At 45.9% G+C, this 21647-nt stretch overlaps 1 protein-coding gene across 1 annotated transcript in view; it reads right to left on the bottom strand.

The window, feature by feature from the left end:
- LOC138527770 (matrix metalloproteinase-20-like) overlaps positions 1-21061 on the bottom strand; it is a 307602-nt gene extending 286541 nt beyond the window's left edge. The window contains exons 1-2 of the mRNA XM_069639052.1: positions 20915-21061; positions 11436-11677 (exon numbers count right to left, since the gene is read on the bottom strand). Of these exons, the coding sequence (XP_069495153.1) occupies positions 11436-11677; positions 20915-21028 (356 nt within the window). The 5' untranslated portion in view covers positions 21029-21061. The remainder of the gene's footprint in view (positions 1-11435; positions 11678-20914) is intronic.
- Between the last annotated feature and the right edge of the window lie 586 nt (positions 21062-21647).

Here is a 21647-nt window from a genome sequence, read left to right as displayed (position 1 = left end):
TGTGTTGCTCTTTCCTCCCCTTCAAACTCAGTGACAGTGCATGCATGGGAGGGTTATAGTCATGTGGGACATGTGTCAATCAAGTACTGGTTCTGTAGCTTGTGAGGCCTAATTGTGTGCCATGGTGCTAATGCCTGTTTCCATTTTTTGTCTTTCATGTTTCTGCAGGGGATGACGCACTTGATGCTGTTGAGGGTGAGGAGATGGTGCAGACCCAGGAGGGATCTCAGGCACGACCGGGCACCAGGGAGGACGGGGTGTGGTGGTGTGTGAGAACCCACTCTTGCTGCCGGCCGTTCTCTCCAGGTGTGTCTCCGGGTGCACCTCCCCAGACCTCTTTTCGGCTGTTGATTCGGGTGATGAGACCTATGTGGCTTCGCAGGTAGGTGTTTCTGGGAGGGATTCTGTTCTGTCCGACCCACCTGCACCAGGGGTACAGCCCACTATGGGGATGTCAGTGTTGGTAGGTCTGCCTTTGGTGGTTACGGATGCAGGGCCACACTCTGCAACATCTGATCCTGTTCCTGGGCCTGCAGATCAGAGGGGGAATGCAGTCCTGCAGCCTCAGGCAGTGCCGACACAGCAAGGCACAGTTCGCCTTGCCCCAGACAGGTGTGGTGCCCGCCAACGCGGTGGCCGTACGCCACCAGGCAATACCGCATGGGAGAAATCTATATACGGTATGGCAAACCAACAGGCAGCAGTATCTGAGATGATGGCTCAAGCTATGGAGAGGATGGCCACTGCCATTGTCCCCCCGAAAGGCAGATGGAGCAACTACAGCAGGCAACAGACTCCATTTGCCAATCACTCAGGGAGGACATGTTGGCATCCAACAGGGACAGACGGGCGGCCCTGGACACTCTGCGGGAAGCCATTTCTTTAGAGTCCCAGGGCCAGAGGGAAGCCCTTAGGGTAGAAGTCCTTCACGTCAGGCAGACTCTCAGCAGAGATGCAGGCAACTCGGGAGGAGGTCCGGGCATCACGTCAGGTGGTGCATGGGGATCTCCGCACCATATTCCTCCAGAACGAGATCTTCCACACCTGCATGCTTGCTACCATGGAGGACCAGACTAGGGCTTTGCGTGGGCTGCCTCCCATAGCACCACCACCTCCTGTGGCGGCAGCAGCACAGGGTGATGAGAGCGACCACTGCGATTCTGAATCTTTCACGATAGCGTAGCCGTGCAGGCCATGAGCCCATAGAGGTGTTTTTTTTTCTCACAACATCCACACAGGTGGCTGTTGGTGTGCACCTTGTCCTCGGACCTCCTGGGTGGCCTCCCCCACCCCCCTGCCCCCCACATGGCCATTTTTGATTTTTGATTTTTGATTTTTGATTTTAGATTTTTGATTTTTGGTTTTTGATTTTTTAGTTTTTGTTACAGTGTGTTGCCTTATGTGGCTCCCGTGGGCATCCACTGTATTCCGGCTAGGCACATGCAGGCTTGTCCTGAGTTTGGGTTAGATGCTTGGGTTCGTGAGACACACACCCCTCCTGCTTCCCGTTACCATGGGCTTGCAAATGGTGTGCCCAAGTGACAGTAACTTACACAGTGACGTTGGACTCCCATGACATGTGTGGGCTGTCTGTAGTCAATACTGTGTATACATTCCTAGTGCATATTGTTGTAGTATTGTACACTGCATGGTGTATTGATGTGTGCTTGTGCATCCATGTCTCCATCCTAATTTGCAGGTTCATTCCTCATGTCTTCACAAGGCCGTCTACTTTGGAGATGGAGTTCATGTTGTAAGCAGTGCACTTCCAGATTTGCGTGGCACCAACACTGTACAGTTGGAAGTGGTCGATGTGCTAGCATCACCAGGTTGTAAGTCTACGTATCCTTTAACTTAGTACTGTCATGTGAATGCTATGTTTGGGGTGGCTAGCTGCATTGTATTGTGGTAATTCTTTGGTCATGTGTGTTGTCAGTTCCACATTAATGGGAGCATATTGTGTGTGGCCATTTTCTATTCGGGACACTGTACTTTGTGACACTTGTGTCATGTTTTGGGGATTCCTTGTTTGCTCTTACATAGCATGACATGCCATGGTGTGTTGGGTGGCGGTGCTGGGGAGGTGTTGGGTGACATGGCACTGTTGCCATGTTGTATCTTGCAAGGGGGTAATGATTTTAGCAGCATAGAAGTGTGTCTTTTGATGACACAGCATTGGTGGTGTTTGTGTAGTTAGGGATGCACACAATGGAACACAACCAGGTGAACAATCTCAGGCTGGTATGGTTGTGACAGATTACTGTCACCTGACTCATCATCATTGATAGTCAGCTGGTATGTGCCAGGGCTGTGTGCACTCCACAGGGGTGTGATTTTAGGTGAAGTAATTAGCCACCAGCTGCGTACGGGCTGCCTCACCCCGTGCCCTTTCCCGTCCCATGCGCAGCGGGCGTGCATGTGGTTGGGGATATGGGGGCACCACCATGTCCACGGGCAGGCCCCGGCGTGTTGCAACGTTGTGCAGGACACATGCTGCCACTATGATCCTGCACACTACTGGGGGAGCGTATAACAGCTGCCCGCCAGAACGGTCAAGGGAGCGAAAGCGTGACTTGAGCACTCCGAATGTGTGCTCCACTATGCCCCGGGTTGCAATATGGGCTGTGTTGTATCTTACCTCGGGTGGCGTGGTGGGGTTCCGATTTGGCATCATCATGTGGGTGCTCAGAGGGTAGGCACTGTCCCCTGGGGAGGTGGTGATGGGTATCATTAGTGGGGTTGTGACATTACTCAGTATCTGACATGCATGCATGTGCTGTGGCATTTATACTCACCAATCAGCCATGTATCGCCATGCCGACCAGCTTCTAGGTCCCAGTTTAGCGTTGACATTCTGTAAATGAAACTGTCGTTGGTGGACCCTGGATAGCAGGCATATACTGAGGTGATGATTCCCTTGGCATCACATACTACCTGGACGTTGATGGAATGCCAGTGCTTGCGGTTTCTATAGATGTGCTCAGATGCCCTGGGGGGACGTAGAGCCACATGGGTGCAGTCAATGGCACCTAGCACTTTGGGGAAGTGTGCCACCCAGTAAAAATCCTGGACAACAGCCTGCCTTTCTGCAGGTGTTCTGGGCAGGTATATGTGCCTGCGTACTGATGGGCGTGCAGTCATGATGGCCAAGACCTGGTGTAGGCAGCGTGACTGCGTGGCCTGTGACACCCCCCCCACTATGGCACTTGTCCGCTGAAATGATCCAGTGGACAAGAAGTGCAGTACATTAAGGACCTTCACCAGGGGGCTGAGTGCTTGGGAGCAGAGGGTGGGTGATGTGAGGTCATCATCTCACTCACTGACCAGGTCGAGTATTATGTGAGGTGGAAACCTGTACCTCCCATACACGTGGTCATCAGGCATCCCAAAAAGGCTGGTTCTGGGTGTAAAAATTCTGGCCCTGACTATCCTCCTCCTCCTCCTGCGGTATCCCACGGCCACTGCTGAAAGGAACGGTATATTCATCCTGGCATCTGAGCTTGTTTGTTGTTTGCGCGCACTTTTAAGCTGCGCGCGTCGACGTACGCCTGCTTCCTGCTTGCGTACGTGTTTCCGGATTAGCGCGTCTTTTTTGGCGTGTGCGTGTGGGCGTTCCGCGCATTTGCCTCCTGTACTTTCACGCCCACCACAGTAATACACGTACCCCGCTCGCCCTGGCCCAATCGCGTGTGAAACTTCCCGCGAGCCCCGGAAGTACACGTACCTCGCTCGCCCAGGCCCAATCGCTTGTAAAACTTCCCGCGAGCCCCTGAAGTACACGTACCCCGCTCGCCCAGGTACAATCGCGTATAAAACTTCCTGCGCACCCCCGAAATACACGCTATTTTTCACACAGCGGGTGTCCGTGTTTGTTGCGTACCCCTTTGCACGTCATTTGTCCTAGAGGGCCACAGTATGGGACATTCATCGGAGCTGTAGATACGGCTTTTTGTTAGCGCACATTTTGTTTATGCGTAGGGACGCTACCGCCTGCCTTCGTGTGGCGGACATGTGTTGATGTACATAGTTGACTTTTGGTTTGTGTCGTGGGATCGCCATTTCACTGCTGGGGGGTGGGTGTGCAAGGGGACATGAGTGGGGGCCTGCTGGCAGGTGCCCCGCACTGCTGGGGGGTGGATGTGCAAGGGGACATGAGTGGGGGCCTGCTGGCAGGTGCCCCGCACTGCTGGGGGGTGGGTGTGCAAGGGGACATGAGTGGGACATGAGTGGGGGCCTGCTGGCAGGTGCCCCGCACTGCTGGGGGGTGGGTGTGCAAGGGGACATGAGTGGGGGCCTGCTGGCAGGTGCCCCGCACTGCTGGGGGTGGGTGTGCAAGGGGACATGAGTGGGGGCCTGCTGGCAGGTGCCCCGCACTGCTGGGAGGTGGGTGTGCAAGGGGACATGAGTGGGGGCCTGCTGGCAGGTGCCCTGCACTGCTGGGGGATGGGGGTGCAGGGGGACATGAGTGGGGGCCTGCTGGCAGGTGCCCTGCACTGCTGGGGGGTGGGGGTGCAAGGGGACATGAGTGGGACATGAGTGGGGGCCTGCTGGCAGGTGCCCTGCACTGCTGGGGGGTGTGGGTGCAAGGGGACATGAGTGGGGGTCTGCTGGCAGGTGCCCTGCACTGCTGGGGGTGGGGGTGCAAGGGGACATGAGTGGGGGCCTGCTGGCAGGTGCCCTGCACTGCTGGGGGGTGGGGGTGGAAGGGGTCATGCGTTGGTGATCAGTAGTGCAAGCTGACATGTGGCTTGCCTGGGGGGCATGCCCATGGTGGATGAGCTGCCTGCGGAACATGAAGTCCCCTGTGGTGTGGGCTGCCTGCAGGGGCCGTGGAGGGTGCAGAGGGAACACCTGGGAGGACCCACACTGCCAATTCACGTGTAGGACTCCCCTGCACCCCAGATATACACGTACCCCACTCGCACAGGGCCTGTCGCGTGTGATAATTCCCGCGCACCCCCAAATACACGTACCCCGCTCGACCAAGGCCAATCTCGTGTGAAACTTCCCGCGCATCCCAGATTTACACGTACCCAGCCCAATCACGTGTGTAACTTCACGCGAACCCCAGGAATACATGCACCCCACTCGCACAGGGCCTATCGCGTTTGAAACTTCCTGCGAACCCCTGGAATACACGTATCCCGCTCCCCCAGGCACGATTGCGTGTAGAACTTCACGCGCACCCCTGAAATACACGTACCCCGCTCCCCCAGGCCCGATCGCATTTAAAACTTCCCACACACACACGAAATACACGCACAAGCTAATTTTTCACACAGCGGGTGTCGCTGTTTGTTGCGTGCCCCTTTGCACGTCATTTGTCCTAGGGGGCCACAGTATGGGACATTCATCAGAGCTGTATATTCGTGCTTTTTGTTAGCGCACATTTTGGCGCACATTTTTTTCCAGCGCAGGGACCCTACCGCCTGCCTTCGTGTGGCGGACAGGTTTGGGTCAGTGCGCGTCTTTGCCCGTGCGCTGGTTTGCCCTATTCCATTCCATGAATACTTGTTGTAGGCGAGCGTCTGGGCGTTCCGCGCACTTGCCTCCTGTACTTCCCCCGTGACGGCCACATTTTCACGAGTTGTTCCCCATTCCGAGTGTTATGCCCCGTGTTCCGCCTACTTTTGTTATGTGCGCCGCGCTATGTGCGCTTTCGCTGTGGCCTTAGCACACGCCGTTAGATGACCTGTGCGCCGGCATGCGCCACGCACTTTTTCAGCGCACATCCCTGATTTTACTCGCGCACGGACTTCCATGAATAGATGTGCGCTGGTTTCCCTGCGATATTCATACTTGCACTGCGATTTTAGCTCTTTCACTGCGAATCGCACGTTTTCGCATGCTTGCGCCGAAATTTTCGACGCACATTAATCCCATGAATCGGTCTGTATATATCTAAAACAAGAAATAGTTAAATGAAGCTAACAGCATTACTTTTGGGAAGAGACACAACCAATTCACAGGTGAGTAAAACAACCTTATATGTACTTTTCAGAATGCCAAAACACACATTGAAGGTAAGTAAGAATGTGTATAACAGCTAACTCCCTGAGTTACAACCACCAACCAACTAATTTACAAGTAAGTAAACCTTTAAACACTTGTTCTCTTTTCTAGACAAGAGGCCCATTCTTAAAGACCATCTCTCCTGTGTCTTCATTGTCTTCGAACAATTCATCAGATACGTCCCTTAGTGATTCGCGCCTTGAAACACTTGTGTATAGGCGCATTATGAATGCCATATCATATCATATCATAAGGGCGGGTCCATGCACAGAACGGTGCTCTTCTCTCTGCCTTCCTCATCAATGTCTGAGAGGACCACCCTATTTTTCTTGATGACTACTGTTCATAGGAGTATCATTACAATGGTGCTTGGTGTTGTCTCCTGTGGCACAGCAGGTTGAAACGCAAATTCAATCGGTACCCACCATGCCTCTTTTCTGATTCTCGGAACCCAACTCAATAAAACCATTACTCCATAAAGAAATAAAGTTGTATGTACAGGTACCCCCTTATCGCATTACAGTATGCATGCGAGTGACCATTCCTTGGGGTAAAGTATTTTTCTCACATGCCTGTACCGGTGCCGACACAGTCGGTTGAACCGCATAGGTCTGTGCATCCCCAGACGATGTGTACTGTTCAACCCGTACCTGCTGGGATTGCACAGAACCTTGGGCATGGTTGGGTATTGCATTTGCTAGGTACGCAGGTTAAAATACTGTGGCCTGTTCTGACAATCTCGTGCCACATGTCCCATCCTTCCACATAACCAACACTGGACCCCATGCAACCCTCCATAATTATTTCTCACTGGCCCATTAAAATGGGACTCCTCCTGCCAAACCTGCCATATGTCCCAGCGTCTTGTGAAAATCCTCCCCTAGCCCTCATAACCCTCTCATTTGCCTTTGACCGGGAACATAATCAGTCATCCAACCTTGTGCCATACCCGATTCATGATATTCCGTTTGTCCCATTTGTCCCTGCTGTTCCTCCCTGGAGTTGGTAATCATCACTCCTTACAAACAGATTTTCATTAGCTTTTTCTGAACAAGCTTGGCCTCTGCCTTTTGTGCCTGCTCTACACTCTCATTTGTCTTCTCTGGTCTCCTTTTACAAAAATACACATTATGTGCCAAAATTTTCAGCCTCAGTCCCTACTACTTTGTCTCGATCATGCTGGACATCTTTAGGGAGTCCCTTTTTTAGCATTATTGAGTCTCCTTGACACTGCTCTTCTGATGTGCTACAGACTAGCAAATCGTCCACGTACTGAATTACTGTGCTGGACACATTTAAATTCCCCAAATCCATTTGAACAACAACCTTTCCCTTATTCTTGGAGCATGGGTGTTTGCAGTGGCAGAAGGGGGTCACCAGGTCTCTAGTGTCCAACAGGCAGTTCAGGATAGGCACAGAAGTAGCAAAAGAGTTCCCAGTGAAGACTGTTAAACAGGTAATTATTACACTTTAGAGAGGTTGAAAGGGTCCAGGGACTTCTGAGAAGACCTACTAGAAGGATTCCAGCAGTGGGCCTGGTGAACTGGATGAGTGGCCTCCCAATCACAGAAAACACCCCAAAGTTACACAGGAATCACAAAGGCTTAATGCAAGTAAATACCCGAGCCAACACAGTACCTTAGCACGGAAGAATAGTTTGCAGCAAGAAAACTTGACAATCTGCAGCAAAAAACACAGTCAATTAATTCCTTGTCATGAAGACAGGACACTGGAAGGGAGTGTGCAGCAGAGAACAATGGGGAATGCTCCAGACAAGAGTTTCTTCATAGCTCTGTGGTTTTGGCGCCCTTTTCTGAAGCCAGGAGATGACTAAATATCGCCAGTTAGCTTCTCCTCTTTGATCTGATCCAGCACTCTAGTGAGGGGACTTCAAGGGCTTTATTCATGCCTCTGGAGAGCCAGGAGGAGGTCACCAAAGTTCCAGCTCGATTTAGAATTCAGAACACCATGCACCGCATGATGGCTTGAGGTCCCAGGGTATTGAGGTATTGCAGCCCACAAGGTCCCAGCACAATAAGGGATGGCTCAAAATTCAGATATTCTTGAGTCTAGTGGATCTTATCAGAATGTGGGTTGGGGTAATCTTTTTCAGGATCCCCAGGTTGATTGGAAGGAAGGATTACAGAAGGCTCCAGTTACACAGCAGGCTCTCTGATTGCTGTAAATTGCTACGCCCGTTGTTTCTTCATCTTCCTCTTTGGTTTCAGCTCCAGTGGTCGACTACCTATTCAGCTTCCAAGATCTGACCTTCATGCAGGAACTCAGCCAATCACACAGGCAGGCAACATTCAAACTTGGGAGGTTGCCAGTCCTTTCAGGACAGCCAGCCCTCCAGTTTGAAATGGATTCTCGCAGGCAGACCAGAAGACAGAGGGTGTGAGGTTTTGAAGTCCTCTGCCTTGAAAGACACTGTGGAAACTAAACTGGGTGGCCTTGAACTAGGTCTCCTTCCAAAGATAAAAAATCGCATAAAGGGAAGACCAAGAAGAGACAAGAAGTGCAAAGCACAAAAAAAAATACAAGGGCAATATTTTCGTAAAATGGGCACCGTTGGGTGCCTTTACCGCAGCTGGGAAAACAGCCTGTGGTAAAGGTTCACCAAATTAGGAAAAAGGTTCACTGACACCAGCCATTTAAGGTAAGCTTGTGAAAAAGGGGATTCATTGTATCTCCCCAGCACTTTCACCTAACAAAATGTAGAAGGAAAGAAATATATTTTATACCCTTGGGAACTGTAGTTCTCACAAGGTTAGCCAGAGAAAGTAAAAGGGGAGCCCAAAGGGCAACCCTGTAACAATAAATAGGTATATACCAAAAGTTGTCAAAGAGGATACAATTAAATGGAGAGTTTTAAAAATTACACAGAAATACCCCAGTCTGTAATTTGTTATGTCCTGGCTATGCAAACGTGGAGGATAATAGAGCTACAGATTGTGGTGTGAGGCCGACGCTCTGCCATGGAACCCATGGAACTGTAAACCAGAGATTACAAAATTATGCATGTTATGGTAGCACTTGAGGGGAGGAACTGTTGGGGGAAGAAGGGGACAGAGGTTGTTGATATAATAATATCTGTACAATGTCTTGTTACAAACCAAACTTTCCTTGTGGGTGTTGTGTTGCTTAAATGCCAATAAAAATAATAAATAAAACAAATAATAATTTGATTGTGATTTCAGATCCCGACCGCTTAACCTGAACTTCTGTGTTTTCCTCCCCTTACTGGGTTTGCCCTCATTTAAATAATTAAGTGACAGTCCTTTGAAACCCCTGTAGAGGTTTCAATTAGTCCTCTTAACCAGTCATTTGTGTGCACAACTGTTCGTGGGGAAGTGGTCCGCTGCTCCCCTTAATGTCTCTGCTGGACTTGATGATCTGAGGCCTAATGGCATCAAAGCTGTTAGTGCAGCAAGTAAATCCAAACTTAAGTAGCAAATGGCTGCAGTTAGCATAGTCAGTGCATTTATTTACAGCTGTAGAGCACAGATTCTACAATGAGAAGCATACATAAGGCAGTGAGATACATTTAGTCAGTTGCATTTAAACAATACTCATCCTCAGGCATCCTCATCTGCTGGCCTTGAGGGGCATGCTTAACAGCACCATATTATTGCTTGTTCAATTCTACTCCTATTACTCATGTGACACACTCTCCACCTGAAGCATATCATTCCATCATACATATTGAGTAGAAATAAGCTGTGTATGGTACGGGCCACATTGGACTACTGCAATGCCGCGTTTGCACATTTACCAAAGGATCCCTAAAGCCTCTGAAATTAGTTGAAAACCGAGTGGAAAAGTTAGTTTTAGGGCTCAAACTAAAATATCACTTCACACTCAGCCCGGAAATCCTCCAATGGCTTGTGATAGAAGTGAGAGGGCAGGTAAAATAACTGTGCACTAACCAGAGAGCTGAAATACCTTGCCTTAGAAACTCACTGGTATCTTCCCACAAAAAGTCCTCAAGCAAAAACCTTGAAAGAGTATGATGGCAAATGCTTGAAGATAAACTTGCATGCAAAATCCATTTACAGCGTTATCAAACAGCTAGCACCCAAAAAAGATGTATAGCAATACCATCTTGAGCAAGTCATCCCCAAGATATAAATAACACAAAGGGACTCAAGTTGAACCCAAAGCCCACTGAGGAATTCATTGAAGATCTACCAGTTTTACATTTAGACCAAACGTTCACCATCAAACACTCCTTAACACCCCCATGCCTAAAGTCTCATCTAATCTCAACCCAAAATGCAATTACTTTCAAACCCTGTTCGAGGATGACATTCTCAGGATAGCGTCTCAAACAAAATCCATGAGTCCCCAATGTAATGCTCATCCAGACTCCTACATTAAAAAATAGATCCTAACCTTATGCCAAGCTATCACCATACTTTACAATGCCTCACTAAACTCTGGTTTTGACCCCACATTGTTGAAACATTCTTGCATCTCCCACATCAAGAAAGATTCCAGCTCAGCCATCTCTATAGATCTACATTAATATACTAATCAAATCTAAAGCCCTAGAATGAGTGCTCCAGATGCAATGTAAATTCAGAGGTAATCAGAAGAAAATGGCCACCTCCTTCATGACTGACAATTGGCCTGTAAACCACTTAGTGGAACCCAGATCACTCTTTTTGTTATCAGAGAAAACCTACTTGAAACTCTAGATAACAAACACCCAACAGCACAATTTCTCAAGGGGCTATACCATGGTTGATTATGAAGTCTCATCCATAACTTCTAAAGTAATCTGTCAATCGGTGGCACAATCCATTTTTGGTTTGAACCCTTCTTGAAAGAGAGATCTTACCGGGTTAAATGCAGACAAAACCTCTCCTTTCACACTTCCCCATCCTGCGGATGCCCCAAGGGTCAGCCATTACACCTTTCACCATCTCACATTTCTCATGCTTAATTCCGCCAATCACTCTCCTTTCTTTTCAATGATATGTCCTTGAACTTTCAGTCCTACCCAACTTAATTCCACTTTAACCTGAATATCTGATATCTTCAAATGGATGACAAATCTGAAATCATAATGTCTAACCAGTTTAAATTCATCTCCATCCATTTGTATGTCCACCCTTCGACTCTCACCCATTTCTCTCAACAAGTCTAGAAATACTGGAGACATGTTCAAATAAAAAATGTAAACTTCTAGCTTATTGATGAAGCAAATCTCCAACCTCCATAATAATCCAACGGAGTATGGACTTGGTGAGAGAAATGGTACTCCCACGCTTGTTTCATATCAACAGCATGCTACTAGGACCATCCAAGAAAATCATCAATCAACTTCAAATTCTCCCGAGCCATGCTCTCATATTTATATGATATCTGTTTAAATGGGCCAGTTAAAGGTACGGAGTAAATAACGGTCAGACACCTACCGGTATGTTAATGTATTCCATTGCCATTTGGGTTTATTTGCATGAAATCCATAATTTTGGACATCTGGGACCCCACATCGCGCATCCTTCATATGAGACAGAGTCTCAGGGTCCAGGAAACCTGTCACATTCAATCCAAAGAAGTCTTGCATTCTTTTTATCCTGCTGCTGAATTCCTTAATATATCTCTTTCTTCTTTGTGGAGAACTTCTATCCAGACTGTAAAATTGCTGAAGATATGTCTGTGTGAAATGAAAATAAAGATTAATACAGCGAATGGCACCTTCTGCAGCAGTTATCGATCATATATGAGTAATGGACAAGCATTAAAAGGCATCACAAAAATGCTGTTTTGCTCATTTGTATTTTGTATGTATTTTAAAAAAGTAGGGAAAGGTAGACAGGTGTCTGGTGGAATAGGAGGGTGGAGGGTAGGGAGCTGATTGGTTGTGAAAAGATGAGGAGCAGAGAGTTCAAGAGGGAGAGTACAGTGAGATGCATTCAGTGAGGTATTGGGGAGGCAAAGATCATGGATGGATATATGGAGAGCTATCAGAAATTTAAAAGAGATTGATTATGCATGGAGAATCCTCTGACATTAAGATGGTAGGTAGCAGTGGGGAGGATCTGGGTAGATTGAAAAGGTTGCATGTGTTGAAGGGAGTTAAAGAGTAAAGGGGTAAACCAAGAAGTAGGCTAGCACAGTTCTCTAGTTTGTTAGCACAAGCGTTAATATAATGGTTTTAGTTGAATGGTGTGTGAGGAGTTGGTAGGCTTTTCTAATGGTTAGTAGTCTGACTGTGGTGGAGGTCCTATGATGGAATGATAGAGTTTCAGGTCACTGTCAAAGAGAAGCCTACGCATATGAGCCATGTGTGAAGGAGTTAGGAGGCCATGTGGAAATGAAATGTGAGAGGGGCGCATTTGGTTGGTGTTGGAAGCAGTGAGAGAGAAAACTTCCATCTTTGAAGAGCTCTGGAAGGGGCAGCATAGAGAGAGCCTGTGTTGGATAGCAGTAAGGCAGTTTGTTATGAATTTAGAGATTACACAGGTGAGGGAGGTGAAATATGTGAATATCTGAGTATCATCATCAAAGAGGGAATAATTAAAGCCAAATGAGGAAATGACTTTGCTCAGGGAGATAGGGTCTAGGGTGAAGAGGAGCGGGCCGAGGACTGGTCTTTGAGGAACAACCATGGGTAGCAGTGTCAGGGGTGAGGGGATGGAGTCCCTTAGGATGGTGAAGGAGTGATTAGAGAGCTAGGAGGATACCCAGTCGAGTATGGTATTCTTGAATTCAAGGAGGGCCAAATTATGAAGGAGACAGTTACGCTCAAAAGTGTTAAAGGCAGCGAAAAAGTCTAGAAGGGTGACAATGAGGCGAGCTGGCCATGGTGGTAAGTAGTAAGACAATTGTTGAAGTCAACAAGTGCAATCTTGGAGAACTGGTTAGACCATAATTAAGAGTGGAGACAGTCAGCAAGTGAGTTTACCTTGCAATAGTTGACTATGTTATTGATAACAACCCTCTTGAGGATTTTAGAGTGGTAGGGAAGGATAGAGGCAGGTCTGTACAATGAAGGGTGATTGATGGTCAGCACTTTGTTTCTTTTGGAGAGATATGACTGTAATGTGTTGCAATCGCGTGTGAGAATTTAAGTTGAGAGTGATAGGTTGAATAACGTAGAGAGAAAGGCAGAGCGGATAGGTGCAAGTTCCTTTATTATTAGTGGAGCAGCCAGGCTAATTGGAGCCTAGGATGTGTTGCTAGAAAGCAGATTTTGGTGAAGTTCAGAGGAGGTGAGAATGATAGAGGAGGTTGGAGAGATAAAGACAAGTCATCTATATTTTGCTGATCTTAGTGGAGGAGTAGGAGGTGATGTCATTGGTGGGGAGATAGGAGGCAAAGCAGCAGTTAATAGGGGGAAGGCCTTGTCTGGAGTGTCATGGATAGTTTGCACGGATGAAAGTAGAGAGAGGAAACAAGATTAGCCTAATAAGAGGATTTGGATGGGTTGAAATTTGTGATCAGGGTCAATAGAGTGCCCTTGTAGTTAGTGTGAAGAGTGGGAGATCATTAATTGAACCAGAAACACAAGCATTGCTGTCTTCAGTAGCTAGATGGCTGGAGTGATTCATTGTTAAGGATGGAGGCAGGATGTTCGGAAGAGGAGAGGAGGGCAGTGGTCATTGGAGGAGCAGACATTGCAGAGTTGAAATTGTTGAAGGAGAGTTCAATGCAGTCAGCAATTAGAGCCAAGGGAGCTTGGAGCGAGATGTAGATCGAGGAACGGGGGAATTGAGTTGGATATGATTTTACATTTGGATAGAGATGAGGGGGGTGTGAGACTGATAAAAGAATAGAGACAATGAAGCGAATTAGTGAGTGGTCCGAGAGAGAGTGTCAATTATGGAAGCAGAGGAGACCAAGGTGATAGGTATATGAGATTGAAAGAAATGCATTGGGTGGGATATGGAAGGTTATGTAGACTGTCTAGTTAGTTGTCAGAGAGAGTGGAGTCAGGTTTGAGCTGGTGGCCCTTATTCATATTGGAGAGGTCAAGGTCAGCCATTATGACAGCATGGACAACTGCTGGGATAGTTTGCAATTAAATTTGAAAATTAGAGAATAGGAGGTTGAGGCTGCCAAGTGGGCTGTAGATGATGATGATAAAAGGAGGGGTGAGAGGGGTATCTCTGTAACTATGGGCCTTGGGGCATTACCTTGGGCAGTATTGGCCTGCCGTCTCGGGGCTTATTGCCACAATAACACGTTTTCCAGCACAAACATCACCACTGTGGAACCCCCATAGTCATCCATTCTATAAGGGGTTTCTGCAACCTTCCCTTTGGCGTTGCATTTTAAATCATAGGAGTCATACTGGATCTCCAGAAGTGTGCAGTAAAGTGCAGTACATTAGTTCTGGGCTGCACTTGTGGATGGGACCAAACTGATATGCAAATTGGGATTTCTCCTCTGTGAAGGGTGCTGTGAACTAAAACGTGGTTGTCGACCCTCCCAAGTGGAGGAATTCCATGCAACAGGATATTTGACCCATGTTCGTTCTCACTAGAGGGGCTCCCACACACTTGTTTAATTTGTAAAGCTTGGGGCTTCACCCTAAGTAACCCAGGGCAATCCAGACGTGGACCCCTTGCTCACTGTACCTAAAAGATGCTCAGCTTCACCTCACTGTTGAGACCCGACTAGGCCAAAGCACGTGTCTGGGGTTGCTGATGGTACTCTTGTTCAGAGGAGAATTGCCTACCATGTTGGTTCTGGGCTGCCCTTGCAGATGGGACCAGACTGATATGCAAATGTGTATTTCTCCTTTATGAAGGGTGCAGTGAGCTAAAACATGGTTGTAGACCCTCCTGAGTGGGAGAAATTCCAAAGAACAGCGTATTTGACCCATTTTTATTCTCAGCAGAGGGGCTCCCACACCCTTGTTTAATTACAGCATGTACTTTACATGTGATGTGCTGCTAAATTGGCCTGTTTGTAGTATCATGTATCGTTTGTGTGTTCTTCCCACATCATTTAGCTAGATCCTCTTTTCCTTTGTCAAGCATGGTCTGATGTGGCAGTTGTATTTTAAAACCCCAGGACTGTGACATGTTATGTTACTCATTGCATAGTGGTTGTGTCTCTATCTACTTGACATTGGCAGCAGTACATGAGTTGATATGTGCAGCGAAACCATTTCATTTTGTTGTGTAGAAGAAGGGAGCATAATGCCATAAGGGAAATGTTACCATTTTTCACTCTTCTTAAAAGAGAAATGTCAGAAAACCTTCTTTCCCAATTTGTTTCTCAATACACCCATCACTGCCACACTTGATCTCACAGCAGGTTAACTGTATAGTGCACTACATTGTCACCTGTTTGACCACCTAAGTCCCCATGAGCAGGAGTACAAGGGTGGACTGGGAACCAAAAGAGGCCCTGGGAATATTTTTCGAAGTTTGTTTGTTTGTTTGTTATTTATTAATAAGTGACCCAATATATAAAAAAAAATAGCAGGCTCAACCCTTTTCCTATGAGAAAATGTGGAAGTAAAATTGTTTAACACACAAAAGAGGCCCAGGCTGCAGAGGCCTAGCGGGAAATCTCCAGAGTTCTTCGATGTCAATTCCAAAATGACATTCTAGATAATCAAGAGATGCAAGTTGTGGAATACGGGTGTAACTTTCAGCTCCTGAATTGGAATGACATTATTTAGAATGCCATCTTGCTGGTATCCGCCACCAATAGTTGGACACTCACTTTACGGAGGGTGCATTTTGTTCAAATACACTGCCAGTAGTTCCAGTATATATCTCTGATCACCAGAACCTAGGGCACAAAACACGTGTATACACTATAATACATGTAGGATTGTGTGCCTCGTCACATGTCCTTGAGAACAAATGTACATTGGCATGACTGACAAACATGAGGGTCAGTTTGACAGAACATAGCAGTTTTTTACAGACTGGAAATATATGGGCTACAATAGCCTAACATTTCTTGACCTGTGGAATTACAGAGAACGATATCAGATGAACCATCCTTACAACAATGAATGCCCCACTAATGTTGACAAGTGGCTATACACACATGATATTTATTTTATTTTTAATATTTTCTACTCATCTTTAAATGTATTAGTCTATATATAACACATGTTCAAATTGCCTCCCCTTTAACATGGCAGCCGGGTTGCTGTTTTAGAGACAATATCAAGGGAAACTAATGATGGGCTATTTTAGAAAAGGGACGACTAACTTCATTTTTTCATACTCTGTGATTTGGTTAAGATATACAGACCGTGGGCCTCATTACCAGTTTGGAGGTAGCCATGCCCTATATGGCTGCCTCCAAACTCGGGTCCGGGTTCCCTGAATGGGGAAATACCGGGCCATTCCAACCTTGGAGTGCCTGGTATTTCCCCTTTCAGAGAACCCGGACCCTCCCTGTTCCCATTCGAGCCCTCATCTGAGAAAGGATCCGGACACACAGTTACTGTCCACATTTGAAAGGCGTTATCATGCTGCGCATGGGTGTTTCTGGTATGCAAATCGTGCAGCAGGCGTTTTCTACCATTTTCCTTAGATACTTATGACATCTTTCATTTAAATTCATTGACAGTCCGCAAAAGGCATTCTTTAGCACGTGGTTCAATCAGCTCAGACAAATGTGCTGGGAACATTCTGTTAATTAATTTCCACATTTTACTAAGGTCCAACATTTGTATTTTAGAGTAGTAGGAAGTGAGCATTTATACTCCCTCTCTCACACAGCTGCTGCAACAGCCATCCCCAGCCGTTCTGCGCTATCTGTCGAACAGCGGCGTTGCCAGGGGGATGTGTGTGTGAAAGAGGAAGCAGTGGCGCTCAGCTCTACTTCAGTAAATGCCAATACTCATGTGTTTCCTCTGTCCTGCTCAGTTCTCCAGTCCCAGAGTCAAAGATAAAGAGACTGAGGAGGCAGCCACGCAGAAGGAGACAGTGGCTTAAGATGTAAGAGGAAACAACTGATTCGGGAGAGGGGAGAGGAAAGAAAAGGACATTGGAGGCAACAGAGGAGTACTTGGGGAGAGGCAGGAGGATATGGTAGTTCAAGGGTGAGTGGGAGAGGAGGGCTCAATATCAGGGGGAATGCAGGACAATACATTACCTCGTAGGGTCCTGCCGTCCCCAGGTGGGCTTTCAAGCTTCACCTCTGTGGCACATCAGCACATTGCCTTATCGTTGGTGATTGGCCATATCTTTCATGACCTGCCTAGTGGATGGCGCAGGCTGGTTGAACACCAGGCATGCGCACGACGGAGAGACTGATGCGTTATTTACTGAACATCCGAAAATGGCCTGCTCACTACTGCTTTTCTGGTAATGGAAAACTCTGCTGTGCTGGAGAAGCCACCCACAGTTCAAGTTTAATACTTCTTGTAGCTCAGAAAGTAAACAAATAAAAGCCAAGAAACAATGCTTTGCTTCTGCATCCTGGAACCTAATCTATACCATTAATGTTTGGAAGAGAACTCTACAAGCATTGAAGGCATCCCTAATCCCCCACCTGTGCGAACATGTCCCCCACCGCATTTGTACAGTTACCTTCTCTGCCAACACACACACACTTATATATAAAACCAGTACAGCGCTGGCATCCTTTTCTTACGTGAAACTTTGTGAAGCAATCCACTGCCTCATGCAGCCAAGTTCACAGTACATAAGTACCCCCAATAAAATAAATATATAATGAAAACCAGGACATACATGTTCTTCATTCATTCACCACAGTAGTAAGCAGCGCATCTGCATAGTGCTAAGGGTGTTTAATTTTTTTAAAAATAACTTTGTGGTGTAGCACTGTACTGCAAGGTCATATTTTTTTAAAAGTTAAAAAAAGATTAAAACTCGGGGGAGGTGGGTTTAACATTAAGCACCATGACAACAGACTAACCCTACTGGTAAGCCAAAAACAATAATTAAAACAAGAAGGATAAAAAAAATCAAATGAAAGTACAAAATATATCAATAAAAAAACAAAAACGAAAATAAAACATGCAAACTAACAGAAAACAAAGAACAACAAGGGGAGAACGCACAGCGAGAAGATTTGGGTAGGAAAAAGTGCTCTGTGGGCTCCAACCAAGCTGAATCCACCCTATATGCAGAAGCATGCTTTTTAAATATTGCATCTGTCTTTCTTGGACACGTGATCTGCTGTACCAGTGATGTCACTTATGATGTCATATGTGATATCATCGGTGATGTTATTTGTGATGTCACCAGTGTTCTTAAGGACCGTGCAAATGCGGCATCGTAGTTGAGGTGGTGTAGCTTCCAGCAAAACTCTGAATTTCAGGGGTTTTGTGACTTGGTATCGGCACCTTAACATCACTTCTACTAAAGTTTTTACACTGAATTTCCAGGGTTTCATTGCATCAGATTGTTTCACCTTAATGTCGCTTCAAGTAAAGTTTTTCATTGAATTTCAAGGATTTTGTTGCACTGAATTATTCACCTTAACTTTCCCTTAACAAACATTTTTTCACTGAGTGCATATATATTAAAATGTGGCGGTCGCTGTACTATAGTTAAGGTGTGTACCTAGTTCCATAGGAAATCTAAAAATTGAATTGCTAATAACGTAGGACTTGCAGAACGGATTTGGCTGATATTATGCAAACAAAATGTTTAGGCCTCCCGCAGACTGGACATTTTTAGAAAGATTTGTTAAAAAATGAAAAGGTTATTAAGATTTATTTGTTTTATTAAGAATTCAAAAAAACATTGTTTGGACTACTCCTATTCATTTTCCCATAGAGAAAAAGTCAAAATGTCTGCGCAGTGCAAGGCAAAAACCGATGGATGGAATTGGACCAAATAAGTAGCAACTTGGGCACACGCATTGATACCATGTCCAGGTGGGGTCTGGAGTTATTCCATCAAGTAGGTTTTTAAAATATTTGATGGTTAAACAGGTGCCCTTTCTCAAAATTATAGCTATATCTCCCATGGGACATTGAGCAGAGAGGCTGAGAGGGTTTCGGGAATGAAAAAGCAGCCATTCTTTCACCCAAAATGTTTTCTCCTGAAAACTTACATCAAAGCCAGCCCTGACTCTCATGTGAGTTTCCAGGAGATGTAATGGAGTTAAGTATGAACTGTGAAACTCATACTCCTCTTAGTACGTGTATGAAAGATGCACCTTCATTTTGGGCATAAGACAAATATAGATCAATCATATGTTCAATAATATTTATTAATACCCCAAAATTGGCCAAGTCAATTTTCAAAAATATTTTCAGTGCAATTCCTGATGAAATCTATGTGCATACCAGAAATTCTGAAAATCAAACTAGCCAATTTTAAAACATTTGGGCCGTAAACCTATTTTTTTCCTATGGAAAAACCCCATGAAAAATGTTGTTCAGAACTTGATCAAAGTAGCATTTTATTAAAATATGAAGCCAGCAATTACTAATTCTGAAATTGTGCATGCACAGGTGGCTACTTCGAACACGTGCTGTTCAGATTTTCTCATGTAAAGGTTAAAATACTTTTGAGAAACAATTGATAGTGTGATGAATCTTATGAGCAAAGCTTTGAAGTGGTTTTCAAGAGTGGTATATCATTTATAGCCCATTTCATAGCTCAATTGCATACTTAGCATTCAAGAATCATGAAATTTTCGTAGCACTACCTGGTTCAACCCCCATTCAGGAGTGTGGGGTTTTAGTCAGGGGCAAAAAGAAACTCGGGTAAGTGGTCAAAAAAAAATTGCATCAAGTTAAAGGAAATGGAAAAAATCAAAAGAAAAAATGAGGTGCAGAAATGGACATTTATTTTATTGTAGTGGCAAAACCAGTGTAAATTTGGGGGGGAGGGGAGATAAAAAGATAAGACCTACCTTCACTTATCACTAGCATGAAAAAGGATTCATTGTTTTCCCTTAAACCAGGTCATGAATACTGGTGGCGGATCGGGACGTCTGGTTTTACCAGACGTCCAGAGCGGGACCCGCGAGGGGACCAGGGAGCTAACAACGGGCCCATTAACGGGCCCGTTGTTAGCTTCCTCCCCATTCCCATTCAGGGGAAGCGCTTCTGGATTATCCCACACACTGGGAGAAGCTGTGCCTATGGCACTGGGAGCTGGCCTTCCTTCTCAAGCATGCTGACACAACCAGAATCACCCTGAGAGTAGACTGTGTGATGAGCACAGCGTCTCACTGCTCAATGTCTGCTTGTTGCCGGCAAACTTAGACTTGCAATGTTGAGCACCTTTAGCCAATTACAAAAGGGAGAGCGAAATTAGAATTTTAGGATTTTAAACGCAGGCTACTTAATATCCCATGGAAGGAGAGTCAAAATCAAAGGCTTCCTGTATAAGAATAGTGTGCAACTGTTTTGGGTTTGTTTAACATAACATTAGGATTGGAATTGAACAAGCAAGCACATATATAGTCCACATATTTGTGCAATTCTTTCTCCCAACCCTTCCTCATTCCCTGGCACTAATTGGCCTTACTTACCACCACCCTCTCCACCTCGTCATTGCAGACATCCTGTGCCAGTTACAGCATTTTGGTGACTGGAGTTCCTTCTAATGGGCCTCATGCTGGGTATGGTCACAACTGTAATACTATTTGGCATTTCTAACACAAACAAAGTACAGGAATGGATACATAAACCCTTTATGTGGCATCCAGTACTTTCCATGCATCCCATGCGGTAAAACCCCCTTCCGATTCACTCATCATAATTAGTTTGTATTTTAAATGCAATAGTCTATAACATACCATCATTTTTACCCTCAGCACAAAAGTCATAATCAGCTGCATGGGTATTTTGTCCACATTCTGCTTTCTGCAAAATACCCTGAACACTTTTTGATGTATTTGTAATTATGCTCAATTCTTTTAACAAATATCATATAACAAGTAAACGCAGTGCACTGCATGGCCCCAAGGGCGTAAGAGCTGTCCTTACCTCTGCGAATGAAAGGTCTTGCTGACGGATGCCCCTGACCTCTGTCCGCAGGGGTGAACATGACGTGCGAGCCCAGTGTGACAACGCCAGGAGAAACGCCCACGGAATTCCCATGCCACCAAACGTACGGGAGTGTTTGGAACTCTCCCCGTTCGAGCTGTTTTATAGAGCAGTGCAAATGTAACTCAAGTGAGTCATGTGTTTTCAGGTTCAATCATATAATCCACTAATGACTGAGGGAATCGCTGTTTTACCGAACCGCAGCACACCACTGTCAGTTGCACATGAAACAGCATTGCTACTTGACAGATTTGATGCACGGGTGTATGTGGGGAAAAATGTGCACCTGACTAATGTACAGTAAGGGTGTTTTCCTTATTTATGTGTCTGGTCAGGAAAAAGCCCTCTAACGATGTTATACTAGCATCAAAATGGCGGTTGCAAAGACCCTGGGCGCCATGCTACACCATGTACTTCTTGAGGCTTACTCTTGCGATGAATAATCATTCTTTCACCACAAAAGATCTTCCTTTTCCTGTTGATGCAAATTTATGCAACAGCATAAAGTAGCCTACACCACAAACTCGGCTGTAGACATTGCAACATAGATATTATAGAAATGCATGTCTATTCAGAGCATATCATTGCAATTAGTAAGTTAAAGATCACAAACAAGTGGTTCTGAATACAAGTTTGGCGGGATTTCTTGTGGAAATATACCCACAAGGAATTA

Source organism: Ambystoma mexicanum, chromosome 7q (genome assembly GCF_040938575.1).
Source record: "Ambystoma mexicanum isolate Mex_15411 chromosome 7q, UKY_AmexF1_1, whole genome shotgun sequence".
In the NCBI taxonomy this organism is placed as follows: domain Eukaryota; kingdom Metazoa; phylum Chordata; class Amphibia; order Caudata; family Ambystomatidae; genus Ambystoma; species Ambystoma mexicanum.
The sequence above is the reverse complement of the archived record's forward strand: the minus strand, read 5'-3'. Positions and strand labels throughout refer to the sequence as shown.